General features: G+C 36.7%; 1 protein-coding gene across 1 annotated transcript in view; it reads left to right on the top strand.

The window, feature by feature from the left end:
- LOC306879521 (P protein-like) overlaps window positions 1–12,922 on the top strand; it is a gene marked incomplete at both ends in the record, with an annotated part of 102,062 nt that overhangs the window by 61,399 nt on the left and 27,741 nt on the right. The window contains 2 exons of the mRNA XM_079432526.1: window positions 3,743–3,836; window positions 9,102–9,195. Coding sequence (XP_079288652.1) covers window positions 3,743–3,836; window positions 9,102–9,195 — 188 coding nt within the window. The remainder of the gene's footprint in view (window positions 1–3,742; window positions 3,837–9,101; window positions 9,196–12,922) is intronic.

A 12,922-nucleotide genomic window follows, 5' to 3' on the forward strand; every position in this document is an offset into this window, starting at 1 on the left:
TAAATAATTAAAGCGCATATACTGTGTGAACTGCATCGCATATAATTATTTAATTAAATCATAGCATTTGTGAATTCACAATTATGCTTAATTATGATTTTTAAATGGGTTTAATATATCATGCAGCCTTGGAAAATAGTCTAATAATGTGTTTTATGGATTTTTGTCCTGAAATGCGCCACTTCCGGTATTTTGCTGGTTAGTCGACACTTGCAAAATGAAGTCGACGATTTAAAAAAAATCGACTAGTCGACTAAAATCGACCAATCGCGACAGCCCTACTTTCAGTATGGCATGTCACATTGCAGGACACTGCCGTCACTGCTTGCCATATCCTGTCAACTGTCAGCGTTTTATTGACAAATAGGTCAAAACAGTGCATCTCATCCTCTATAGTCAGCTGAACAGTGTGAGAAACAGTAGTGAGTGATGATGTGCTATCAGAGTAGCGAATGAATCATGTGCATCATGAAGGAACAAGTGCTGTGAGTTGATATGATGAACATGGCACCAAACAGACAGAGCTGTGCTGCCGATCACTCACTGCCAAATGAGCAGAAGGGAAGAATGCAGGGCAGATGAAGAGACAAGTCACTCCAGAAATCACTTAGCATTTCAAAAGCCTTTTCATTTCCTCCTCCTCCTTCATTTTCCACACGTTTCATTTGATCTGTCTATTTTGACCGCTTTTCTTATTCACTTATGCTTCCTTTCTCGCCTTGTGTGTTGTAGGGATGGACAGAACTACTTTAGTTGTTAGGTTAGGCAACTAGCTATGTGAACATCTAGCTGAATACTAGTCCAGTATAATTGGCCAGTCAAACTGACCACAATTATAAATATTATTTAGGACGCATTTACATAAAATCGATTGTTGGATGACTAGTTAGCCACTGGGACCTGCAACTCTGTCCTATTTGTGACCCTGGGGCACAAAACCAGTTATAAGTCACACAGGTATTTGAAGCAATAGCCAAAAATACATTATATGTGTCAAAATTATCTATTTTTCTTTTATGCCAAAAATTATTAGGATATTAAGTAAAGATCATGTTCCATGACGATATTTAGTAAATTTTCTACTGTAAATATATCCAAATTAAATTTTTGATTAGTAATATGAATTGCTAAGAACTTCATTTGGACAAATTTAAAGGCGATTTTCTCAATATTTAGATTTCTTTGCACCCTCAGATTCCAGATTTTCAAATAGTTGTGTCTCAGCCAAATATTGTTATATCCTAACAAATCATACATCGATGGCAAGCCTATTTATTCAGCTTTCAGATGCTGTATGAATCTTAATTTCGAAAAATTGACGCTTATGACTGGTTTTGTGGTCCAGGGTTACATATAGTCTTATTCTTGCTCACTGTCTGTCTCTTTTACTCGCTCTGTCAAAAACTGAGAGATAAACAGAGTGAAATGTACTTGAGCTCAGCGTACACCTGTGGTGGTAATAGATAGCATTGATTTTGCAAGCCCCATCACTGTATAAATACAGAAAGACTTCTCAGCAGTGCCCTCTCACAATCTGAAGCTAGACTAGAAAGACCATGCAGTTAAACACACACTTTATTTCTGTAGAGCACAGAATGTGCCTGTTTTTGAGTCCACTAACAACAAAAATCAGCATGTGTTCAGTTGTTTTTAATCGCCTCCTTGAAAAGTGAATTGAATTCTGGTGTGCTGGTGTCCTCATCGGACCTCATAACTAACTTAACCCTCAAGCCTCATTTGGTTAACAAGCTTAATTAGAAAAACCATTTAACTAACCAAAATATTCTGCCATGGAAATTCATAATGGTCTAAGCAGCAAGTTTCTGTGGTTAGACATTTGAATTGCTTTAAGTATTGACTCCATATCACATCATGCATGAAGCAATTTTAAATTGTGCTGACCATGTTTAGGTTCATGTATCAGGCTCAGCGTGTTCAATTTGAGATTCTATACTTTTTCAAACATGACACAATCACTGACATCCACATGGAGCATTAAACATTTGATCTGAAGATCAATACAGAAGCTGTTTACTTCTGTCCCTGGTCTCATCTGTAAGGGATTGTATATGACATATACATGGCTGCAGACATGTCCCTGCTCTCCCTCAACATGTTTGTAGATCTCCTTTGTGTCCCTGGCCATTTGATGGGTGACTTGCCAAGGATTGTTCTGTAATTGCAGTAAGTAAACATGATCAAAGTGCTTGTGGGATTTAATGAAAGTGATCATTTAACATGAACATTATTGACCATTCTTAACCTGTTTAATCTAAGGTTCTGTCTTTGTGGTAAACCTTTAAGCCACAATTTATATTATATTTTCAGGAACCCCAAGTAGTTGTCCTGAAATAGATCAGCAGCCATTCCCCAGTATTCAGTGTCACATGATCCTTCAAAAAAGAATTTTAATATGCTTATTTGTTTATCCGCATTAATTATCAAACAGCCACTTTATTTGTAATAAATATACTAATATTTAGGAATGTAGAGTTATGATTACAGTGTGATAGCTGTAAAAATGTTTCCATGCCACCTGTGTCAAGTTAGGATCTTCCACAGAGATTAAAAATGTGCTATTTACGCTCCACTGCAAACATAAAACTGCTATTTTCTTGTCAGCACAAGTGTATGGTTGCTTTGGCTCCTGGTGCCCTTCCATCCACGCTGGCGATGCCACAGCTGAATGAACCGGATGGAAAATGTAGTAGAAAATGTAATCACAGTTGTGCTGTGTAATTTATTCAAGTCGATTGCAGCTGAAGCCGATGTTAGCTGGGAGGCCAGCATGTAGCGGACAAGTGGCTACACACAAAAATCTTCGAGGCAGAAGACATTTTCTGCAAATATGCAATCTTTAAATTACACTACACTGGTGGGAAGATCGAATGCTTATGTGCCTTGAGAAACGGATGCATGCATATTTGTTATTGTCGCCACAGGGATGCATTCTCTGCTTCTCACCATTATATGCTCATGCTAACTATTGATGGCTATAGCCACTGTGGAGTGTTTTTGTCTCGTTTATATCCATGTAGATTTCATGCCTCGGTCAAAGCAGTGATGCTTGGATCATACATACTGTTTCATGAGATTTTAATTTGCTGTTCATTCAAGCTCAGTGTCTGTGCAAAAAGAGATAAATATGATGGATAAAGAAATCTAATGTCATTAACTATTGATTTTCTTGTTCTTGACTGGTGGAGCAGAAGAATATGACTCAATCTGCTAATAGGTTGGACGGCTGACAGAATTATTGAATATAGCACTCTTTGTGACCCTGACATCCACAATATTTAGTTCTTGACAGATGGTTGTTTGTAATAGGCATTTCTTAATTAATCTATCTATCTATCTATCTATCTATCTATCTATCTATCTATCTATCTATCTATCTATCTATCTATCTATCTATCTATCTATCTATCTATCTATCTATCTATCTATCTATCTATCTATCTATCTATCTATCTATCTATCTATCTTACACACTATATATAATATACTGGAAACATTCAATTAGTCTATAATGCATTATAAAAGTAGTTTTAATGCATTATGCATTGTAATACACCTTATAATGCATTGTACAATCTCATGAACAATTGTAACCACAATTAATACATTATAACTCTTATGAATCCATTGTTACACATCATAGCATTTAATAACCCTTTATAATGCATTTATAAACACAGCTTTAAGTAAAGTGTTACCAATATATGATGCGTTTCTTTCACAGATTCCTGTGCTTATAAACCTCAGTCAAGATGCCGATGTCAACCTACCAATCAAACCTCTCATTTTTGCATTGGCTATGGGAGCTTGCCTTGGAGGTCAGTTGCATTATTATCTCTCTTATATATCTTTTTTTTTTTTTAAACAAACATGCCATTATAGCAACCTTGGTTCAAGTGGATTGATGAACGGCAATGAATACTATGCTTTTAAAATACATAATTTGTTGCGTTTCCTTTGAATTGCAAAACACCTCCTTGTAATGAAGTGAACAAGACGTGAGACAAGCGGATCCAAGTGCAAGCTTTTATTAATAAACATAGTCAAATCACAGGCAGGGTCAAACAACAGCAAATGGATATGGCACAGGCAAGACACAAGAGTAATCCTAGGGCAAGTGTGGGTCTTGATTGGCAAACAATATCCAACAGGGCAAGGCAGAGAGATAATCCAAGTACACGAGCAATAGTTCAAGGGAGGTGCAAACAGAGTCCGAACGGCAAGGCAAAGGGTTAATCCAGGAAACACGAGCAAGAATCAAAACACGAGAAAACACGCAAGGCAAAACTATGACAACTACGTGGGCTCCATAGAGTAGCTATCGCTAGGAGAGTGATAAACGCTATACAATACTCGGCAATGAGAGAGAGGAAGTCCAAGGCGTATAAAGTGTGTGTGATTGTGTGATCAGCTGTGTAATCAGAGCAATGTGAGATTGGTGACAGCTGTGTGTCGTCAGTGCAATGGATGATGGGAATTGTAGTCCAATGGTGATGTGCAACAGTGGTGTAGTGCCATGCGGTGAGCGGGTGACCTCTGGTGGTGAGTGAACGGAAGTTCATGGACCAGATTCGTGACACTCCTATAGAAGCGAGAAGTAATTACTTTGCCTAAATGTATCTGATATATAACTAGCAATTCATAATAGTAATTCAAAAAAGGGTCTCTTTTTAGGAATTTATTGTGCTAACAAGCTCATCTGAAAATGCTTCATTGACTATTTGGCTCTAAGAACACGGAGAGATATGTGACAGTACTATGGCCTAATCAAAGGGATGTGTTAGCTGTAGAATCAATCCATGAAATGCTAAGGCAGACTTCTGGTTTTGTTGTCACGCTGACATCTTTCAAGATGTGAACCTTTCATGTGAAGACCATTCTTCTAACATGGATCTTTGGTATAGTAATTTTTGTAAATTGTTACATGTTGAGATGGAAAAATATTGTCCTGTTAAAAAGCAAGGAAATTTAAGAAACCATCCTAGAATTAAACAGCCATTTTGGAACAATGAATTAAAGGAGTTATGGTTAAAGTTACGCTCAGCAGAGAGGAGATTTCTGAAGTGTGGTCCTATGGACCCCATGAGGAAAAAATATTTGTACACCCAATTTAAGTTGTGTTAGGTTAATTTTGATAGAAAATTAAGATTTTTTAAGAGAAGGTTTAAGAGAGGACAAGCTATTAAAATAGAGCGATTGCAAATTGGTAATCCTCAACAAATCTGGAGGGAAATACATAAATTAGGCCCAAAGAAGAAATCGCTCATACCAATGGAGGTGTTATTAGAAAATGGGGAGTCTTCCTTTGAATCTGGGGTAATAATAAAAAAATGGGAACAAGATTATAGAACTTTGTATGCTGAAAGTAGTTCTGTTATTTGATGACTCATTTTTGGAAGAAATTCGAGTAAGGATATTGGAGATGGAGGTGGGGAGGAATATTATACCTGTGCAAAATGATATGTTAAACAGGGATATTGCGTTAAATGAGGTACTTCAGGTGTTGGATAAAGCTAAAGAAAGCAAGGCTGTGGGCATTGAGGATCTCCCTAATGAAGTACTCAAAAACTCTAATTTGACAAATGTTCTTTATTGCTTATGTTATGTATGCTTTGAGAATAGTATTAGTCCATCTGTATGGAGCAAATCTGTAATCAAACCTATCCCAAAGTCTGCTAATGATGATCCAAGAGTTCCGTTGAATTACCGGGGAATTAGTCTAATTAGTACAGTTTATAAAATTTATTCAGGAATCCTCAATAATAGATTGAACTTTTTTTTGGAGTCTTGTGGGGGCTTGATGGATGAGCAAAACGGATTTAGGAAAAATCGATCCTGTATTGATCATATTTATGTGCTATCTTCGGTGGTGAGAGCTCGGTTGGACAAGAGCTTGAGCACTTTTGCCTGCTTTGTGGATTTAAAAAAAGCTTTTGATTGCATTAATCGAGAATTATTGTTATTTAAACCGTTGTCTTTTGGTATTGATGGAAAATTCTATAATGCTATAAAAGCACTATATAGAAATTCAACTGCTTGCATACAAATTAATAATTTAAGAACGGAGTGGTTTTCGACACCCTTCGGTGTGAAAAAGGGGGACTTGCTTTCTCCTTCTTTATTTGCGCTTTATATAAATGATCTGGCCCAAGAAATTAAGCAGTCTAAAATGGGTATCTGGGTAGATAACTTTAATTTAAGTATTCTATTGTATGCAGATGATATTGTGTTAATTGCTGAAAATCATGATAATTTGCAGAATATGTTAGATATCATGTACTCTTGGTGTAAAAGGTGGCGCCTTGCTATTAATAATAATAAAAAAACCCAGGTTATTCACTTTAGGAGGAAGAGGGTTCCTCAGAGTAGTTTCACTTTTCATTTTGGTAGCGATTCCTTAAAGTTTACTTCATCCTATAAATACTTAGGTTTTGTTCTGGATGAGAATATGAGGTTTCAGGAAGGAAGGAAATTATTAGCAGATTCTGCCGGAAGAGCATTAGGTGGTTTGTTAAGTAAAATGAAATAATGTCCAGATCTTAGTTTTTCCATATTTACACAACTTTATGAATCGTTAGTTGACCCAGTTTTGTTTTATGCTGCAGGAGTTTGGGGTTCCGGAGAAGTGTCTGAATGTAACTCAGTTCAATACCGAGCACTAAGATGCTTCCTTGGTGTGCATAAATTTGCTACAAAGTTAGCTGTGGAGGGGGACGCAGGATGGGTTCCGTGCATTGTTAAACAAACCTGTGAAATGGTGCGATTATGGAACCGTCTTGTTAGTCTGCCTGAGGAAAGGTTAACAAAGAAAATTTTTAACTGGGATAAAACTAATTTTCATCCATGGTTTAGAGATATTTCCGTTATTTTAGCAAATTCAGATATGAATATAATGTTACAAAATAACCTAAACTGTAATATTAATCATGTCAGACAGCAGTTGGGTGTAAAATACAAGGAACAATGGAAGAAGGATATTTGGAATAAGCCAAAACTTAGAAATTATGTACAATTTAAAATGGATTATAAAACAGAATTATATCTCCTGTGTAATTTAACGAGAAGACAAAGATCTCTCTGTGCCCAACTAAGAACTGGCACCCTGCCTTTGGCAGTGGAAGTGGGGCGATTTAAAGGAATACCTCAGTATTCACGTTTATGTGAATTTTGTGACACTAATGTGGTTGAGGATGATTTCCATTTTATTTTTCATTGCTCCTTGTATTGTGATTTGAGAGAATCATTATTTGAATTAATCCAGTTGGAAAATTCTGATTTATTTTGGAAGCAGGAAGATGAAATTATGTATTGGTTATTTGAAAACAAGGTTTTTGCTTTAGTTAAATTTGTGGAAAAGGCCTGGCATAGACGTCAAAGTATTCTATACCCCGTATGAGGAGTATATAGATATATTTGTGTTTGTCTGGTAATGTTGTCTTTTACTTTGTATTATGTCACGTGGCTATGATTTGTTATATGTTGCAGTGTCTAATAAGCCCTTGTGGGCTGGGCATCCATTATGATGTATGACACTTAAATAAATCAAATCAATCAATCAATCAATCAATCTAACAACATACTTTATGAAATATGTCTTTTAGGAAATGACAAATTGATGGGTGTAAACTGCCTTTAGAGTTTTAAATGGTTCAAAATCAGAACATTAATCCCCTATAAGGCATTTAGTCATTAAACTGAAAATGTGGTGTTTACAATATTTTTGTGATATGTATGTTTTTATAAAAAAAATAAAAATAAACACATTGATATGGAATATCATTGTGTATGGTATGGTGTGGTAAACAGTCTAAAATGCTAAAGACACATTACACTGGATTCATGCCGGTTTTGGAAGTCTTATGAGATTGAGGTGTGGAGTGAGATTAAATTCTACAATTGATGAAGTCACTTGGATCAGAGGTGGGACAATAAATTGAAGAACACATCTAGATGCTCCAGAGTAAATTTTTCTAGACATGCTATTGATGAAGTTATGACCTCTGTCCTTCCTCAGAAAGCTATCATGCCTGTGATTTGAGTTGGGACAGAAGTCCCTCTTCGTGCCATGCATTACCAAAAAAAAAAGGTGATACAAAAAAAAAAAAAAAAAACCTTGCTAAAGTCAAGTCAAGTCAAGTCACCTTTATTTATATAGCGCTTTTTACAATGCAAATTGTGTCAAAGCACTGCACAATATCACAAAAGGAAAATAATGTGTCAATAAGTTTAAATAGTGTCTTTACAATAAGGTCGGCGATATCGCTGGAAATGAAGCGTCCCCAACTAAGCAAGCCAGAGGCGACAGCGGCAAGGAACCAAAACTCCATCGGTGATAGAATGGAGAAAAAAACCTTGGGAGAAACCAGGCTCAGTCGGGGGGCCAATTCTCCTCTGGCCAACAAACCAGTAGTTCAGTTCCAAACCGCAGCAAGTCAGATTGAATGGGCTCAGCTGGTTCCAGTGGTCTTTTCCGATGGCTGTCTAAGTGGTGGGGTCCTCAATGGGGATCTGTCTCTGGCGTTCATCCAGGTGTTGGCCTCTGCCTACGATTAGGGACACATACGTCATCTCCCGGCGCTGATCCTCCATCTCAGGTGTTCGGTCATCTTAGATCATGTAGTGGTTGGATCCAGACTGAAGTTCTGTAATTCCTGGCTACCACGGGATGTTAATCCCGTGGCAGAAACGGGAGCACCTCTGCAATTTAGCACTCAAGTTAATTTCATTGCTGGTGCTCTAACAGAAGTGATTGCACAGTGTAGAACCTTAAATTGCAATCAGCATAACAAAATCTACTGTGCACATTGGCACCAACTCAATTCTAATATTCATTTATAAAGATCCGTGTTTGTACAGTGCTGTATTTGTAGAGGACATATAGCTCTATTTAAACATTTACAGATTCTCAGATCCTCTCTCTCAAGGCAGACTCGAGTGATTGGTTAGTGTATATATGGAAGAATTCACTAGGCAAACATTTTTTTTCATTAAAAATAAATTAATGTGTATGTTTATTCAGGCTATCAGAGTTATCCAAGATAATTATTCATTTTTTTCTTCTTCTTGTCTTTCTATTCCCAAAGGAAATGGAACACTGATTGGAGCATCTGCAAATGTGGTGTGTGCTGGGATTGCTGAACAGCATGGCTATGGATTTTCCTTCATGGAGTTCTTCAGGTATTTGTGTTGGGCACAAATTTATTTATTTTGGTTAGGTGGTCTCTTCTTAAGTGGGTTGTTCTGAACCACAATAAGCTGCAATGAGCACCAGGCTCATTCAGGGGGAAAATAAATTCCTCTATGTCAAAGCTAATGCTAACAGCAAAATTACCCAAGAGTGCCCTGGTGCAAGAGTCAATCCCCATAGCTTTATGTCCAGATGCTTATGTCCAGAAAGCTGTGATCGTTCCAGCCAGATCTGTTGTCCAAAAGTAGCTTAAATGGGGTCTGTTTCAGGGCACAGTTTTCACCAGCAGCTCCTGCAATCTGCTGCTTCCGGTCATGTTCTCTCTTCTCTTCACATTATAAAATGCACCATTTAAAGCTGGAGCAATATTGCAATCAAAAAGGGAACAGCATAACAAACAGTTACAATCAAAATGCCACTCAACTTGAGCTTGTTTAATATTGGTATCCGTTATGTCTTTTAATGTCCTGTATGTATGTCCTCTGTATTTATACAAGATGTTTTTTTGTACACATATTTGTCTTGCATGCTCCGTGTAAAATCAATGTTAACTGATCATGTTCATCATGGTCCAAAAATATCCCTTAGTGTGTCTCTCTCTTTATAAGAAGTGACAGACCTAGTTTTAGAGAGACTCTTAAGACAGCTTGATTTCAAGCACTCTCTAGCGTATCAACAAATACATCTGAATGTGGGAAAGGAGCTGCTTGCTGATTACCTCTTGGTGAGAGGCTTGCGGAGATATTCACCGTCTCTTTTGATTCGGTTCTCCCTGCTTGTTACCACCTGCTCGATGGAAGTGCTTTCCATGCAAATACAGATGCATGCAGATATCTGGCTTTCTCCCAGTTGGTGGGGTGTTGGTGGTCAATGGTGAAAAAGAGGAAGTTGAATGCACATCTGATTGGACTATGAAATGATCCTGGTGGGAGGCTGTAGGGTCTTTCAATCCCAGTATATAGAATCCGAAAAGGAAGTGCAGACATGCCTAGCACAGAGCCAGACATGAAGGCACTTCACACTTTCATTTTTACCTTAGGGATTTGTGTCTATGGATTTACTTTGGCTCATTCTCCATTCATTTCCTATTTCCAATATATATATATATATATATTAGTGCTGGGCAATGATTCAAATTTTTAATCGCAATTAATCGCATGATTGTCTGTTATGCACAAAATTCAATAATGAATTCAAAAGTAGTGTATCGCGCACTTTTTTCATTTAAAAGTACTGCAATATGAAAAAAAGTGCAATGACATTTTGTTTGCAAACACTTTAAACAAATAAGGTGCTTTTTTACTACAGTATTCCTTTTACATAGCTTAGTAGCAGCTAAAATATTTCTTGTAAATGTCAAATAAACATTAATGTAATCAAATTAAATATAAATCCAAGGCTATTTGCCACTGCCAGGGCATTAACGTCTTTATGAAAATAAATTTTCACAAAATAAATTTTCATTTTCATTTATCCTGAAAATAATTGCACACCTTAGAACGTTCGTCAGCCAATCAGATTCAAGCATTCAGCGGCCTCGTGGTATAACATGAATTAATATATTATATAAAATAATTGTATTGTTAGTTCATGATACCTAAATGATATCTAATGTATCAACTAATAAATGCAACTTTATCATAAAGTATTACAATAAATATTAATATAAATATAAATAACAATAATATATATATATATATATATATATATATATATATATATATATATATATATATATATATATATATATATATATATATAATACATATATATAAAATAAAAACTAATAAATATAATTAAATAAAATAAAAAATGTCAAATATATTTATATAATACTGTATATAAAATTTACGGTTTTATTTATAAATATAATTAACATTTTAATATTTTTTCCATGACCTAACAATCTATCTTCATTGACAAGCAATCACTTACCATTTTGTAGTTCCTTTGCTTGTCTGTCTAAGTGGCCATTGCACTTTTAAACCCTGAAACAGGAGAAATCAATGGCATTAGACAGAGCCCAAGGCCCTCGGCTAAACACAGGGAAGGAACGGAAGCTCAGTCTAAACGGCACATCAGACAGGGAGATAAGGCAGATCAATTCAGGCTAATCTTAGGAGTGAATCCAATCCGTCCTAGCGTTAGCAAGAACCCCAGATTCTCCCTCACTCTTCACTTTTAGTTGAACGGCTGCCACTCGCTTCCGATTCTGTTTCAGTAATGAAGTACCTATGCTAAGCCAAAGACCTGCTCGCTGTGTGCACTCATGAGACGTATTCTTGGATTCCCTCCTTCCTCGTTCTGGTGCCCATAGGACTGTCCAGAGGCAGGTAGAGCAGCTGGGCGACTCTGGGCTGAGCCAAATGGGAATGGGCTGGTGGCAGGGGGGTGGGTGAGGGAGGAGGCAATCGCTTGTGGGATCTTATTTTTTTGGCAGTGCTAGGAAAACAAACAGGGTGGCAGCAGATGTTTGAGTAATTGCTCATTCATCATTGACCTCCCTCCTGCCTGATACTCACAGAGAATTCAAGTCATCCTTATCAACCTCTGCATGTCATCTGAACCGCTTCTATACCTCTTCAGGTAGAGTATCAGAAGTAGATAAATTGCGATGTAATCCTGAACTTCTGCGTATTTGCTTTTTGTATTTTGGTGCCTCATTTGTATGCCCTGTGATGCTTAGAACTTTGTGATGAATGGGTAAGTCCTCAGCTCAGCCTGTAATTGGCTGATTGGTCGGTTGCTATGGGGATGAAGGGGGGACTGAGACTTTCTCTGGTGCTTTGGTTAGAAACTGGTGATGGAGTACCACTGAGCTTCACCATGAGGCCTTCACAAAGCAGCCGACGTTGTACAACACAGTTCCTCTCCTGGTTTTTAATATAACAAGATCACCTGAGCAGCAGGCTTTATTTTATTCACAATCTAAGCCATACTTTTTTGTAGTATTGTTGGGGTCAGATGACGCAGAGATTGCAGTCTTTGTGATCATGTTACATTTTTCGCCAACTCAACAATCAACTACTGATGTGCACAGCTAAGCTAGTAATTCGGTCACACTTTAATTTAATTCTCAGTATAAATGAGCAATTAAGTATGACTTTTGCCTCAATAAACTCATAATATCTTAGCAAGGTATTTGTTAAGTTTAGGCTTGAGTAGAATTAAGCGATCTAAAATATGGTCATGCAGAATAAGACATTAATATGTGCTTTATAAGTGCTGGTAGTCCAATATGATAGTAATATGCATGCAAATAAGTAACTAGTTAAAATAGGTGGGTCCCCAAACTAAAGTTTTACCAGAAATTCTTACTATTTAGTTATTCCGAATCCATTTATGTTGGTTTATCTTGATTAATGACAGGTCAGGATACTCATCTAGTCTTCCATCTAAATGAATACTTGTTTAGTGAGGTCAAATAGTTTAATTTTTGGGTCACACTTTGTTTTAAGGTCCAATTCGTGCTATTAACAAATCATTTTATTTGCTGCATATTAATAGTTTGTAAGGTAGTTGTTACGTTTAGGTATTTGATTAATGATGTGTTTTATAAGTACTTATAAACAGCTAAGAAGTTATCAGTAGGCATGCTAATAAGCAACTAATTAATAGTGAGAATTGGTCTCTACTCTAAAGTGTTACCAATTTTTGTTTTAACTTTAGTTTTTAGCCAGTTTAGTTTAAAAGTTTTCAACAGGGCTGTCACTGTGG

The sequence above is a fragment of the Barbus barbus genome (genome assembly GCF_936440315.1).
Source record: "Barbus barbus genome assembly, chromosome: 13".
Taxonomy (NCBI): Eukaryota; Metazoa; Chordata; class Actinopteri; order Cypriniformes; family Cyprinidae; genus Barbus; species Barbus barbus.